General features: G+C 50.5%; 1 protein-coding gene across 1 annotated transcript; it reads right to left on the minus strand.

The window, feature by feature from the left end:
- Window positions 1-1,029: 1,029 nt before the first annotated feature.
- Window positions 1,030-1,365, minus strand: LOC308608601 (pancreatic progenitor cell differentiation and proliferation factor-like; the record flags this gene model as incomplete). Its single annotated transcript, XM_081221841.1, has 1 exon — window positions 1,030-1,365. The coding sequence occupies one exon, from the start codon at window positions 1,363-1,365 to the stop codon at window positions 1,030-1,032; it is 336 nt and encodes a 111-aa protein (XP_081077967.1).
- Window positions 1,366-1,631: the final 266 nt, after the last annotated feature.

Below are 1,631 nucleotides of genomic sequence, written 5' to 3' on the forward strand. Positions count from 1 at the left end.
TGGAGGGGGTAGTGAGAAATTCTATAGTAATGGTTCAAGGAGAGCGTGATGAGCTCGTGGACATTCTTCTGATTGGTTGGTGAGGTAAGTGGGCGTCAGCATCATCAGCCTTCTGGTTCCAACCAGTCTGGCGTCTGCGTGCTGGTGGGCAACATACTGTCATTAACCGTTAACTTCTCCCACCTGGTGGGGGCTTCAGTATCTGCAAAACAGCTCAAAGATATTGTTCTGTGTGTCCCTTGAGGGGGAACCAGGACCCTGGCCCAAGGCTGCACAACTGTTTCCTTTAACTGTTCTCCCTTCTCTCCACAACCCTCCCTTCCCTAATTAGCATCTGTTTGAACTGCCCATTGGCACTCAGGGAAGGTCGAAGAGGCAGAATGAAGCCCATTTCCTGTAATCAAGAAATGGGGGACATGGAAGGGAAGGGCTTTTGTGCCCAGGAGCCCCATAGGGCCCTGCTGCGCATCACTGTCACCCCAAGGATGTGTCCTGGAGAACACCTTAGGCCCTTTTTCTTCTCTCTCTCTTTGCTGAGAAGTTGGGGATACAAAGATACACAAGCATGGAAAATAAAGTTAATACTTGAAAACTGAAACTGAATCTTTGCCTGGGAGTTTAAGTTACAGCAGATAAACTATTATATAATTTTTACTAAACATGTTTTTATATTAATTGAGCTGTTTCTTCTAGATACGTAAACAAAATAGTTAATATGTGAAGATTATAATCTTCACCTGGACATTTGAATTGTGGAGCATTGACTTTTTTTTTTTTTTTTGGCTGGCTCCTTGGAGTTTATTTTCCACTTGGTGCAAGGCACAGGGTTATGGGGTGTCAGGAAGGCTCTTGTGTGGCTTGGATAGTAAGGAGTGGGGTCCTCTCAACTTCCTTTTTGGTGTTTTGCTGTTTTAATATTAAAAAACAACTGCTTCCGCTGGCTGCAGCCCACTTAGTGTCGGGAGGGAAGGGGGGGGATCTGATGAGCCTAGTGCCTTGGAAGGAAGCCTGGCAGCTGTTGGGGGCCACTCAGGACGGGGGCCTGCAGTTGGTTTTGCCAGGCTGCTGCTTCCCCACGGCTTCCCGAGCCAGGTCATAGGTGATCGTGCTGGTGGAGGCCTGGGCAGATTCCGAGTGCTCGGGGGACTCCAACACCGTGGCCATGAACGGGAGAGTGGAGTTCCTGAAAAAGAAGCTAGCCCACCAGTGTCCTGGGTGGGCTTTGGGGAGAGCGGGCTGGTGGGGGATGGCTTCCCCAGGGCACTCGGCACTTCCGCAGGAGCTGTTACTGGAAGTGGCGCCCAGGCGGTGCCGGTAGTAGTCGTGGGTGGCCACGAGTGGGCCGCTGGAGGGCATGGCTGCCATGCTTTTGCCTGTGGGCTGGGGGAAGCCTCGGCGACCAGGGCGCTAGGCCACAGAGCCCATCTGCGCAGGAGACCGCGGGTGGCCGCTCCACTGACAGAGTTTATCATATAATAATGTGAACATGTATGCTTTAAGAATAATTCAACTGTTTCTTCTTGGTAAGAAACTACTATTCAGTGGAAGTGGGATATTCCTTCCAGAATCATCTTGGTTGCAGTGCGTTCAAGATGCTCGCATTCAGATGAGCTGTGGATGCACTTGTTCCT

The sequence above is a fragment of the Mesoplodon bidens genome (assembly GCF_964165515.1).
Source record: "Mesoplodon bidens genome assembly, chromosome: X".
Taxonomy (NCBI): Eukaryota; Metazoa; Chordata; class Mammalia; order Artiodactyla; family Ziphiidae; genus Mesoplodon; species Mesoplodon bidens.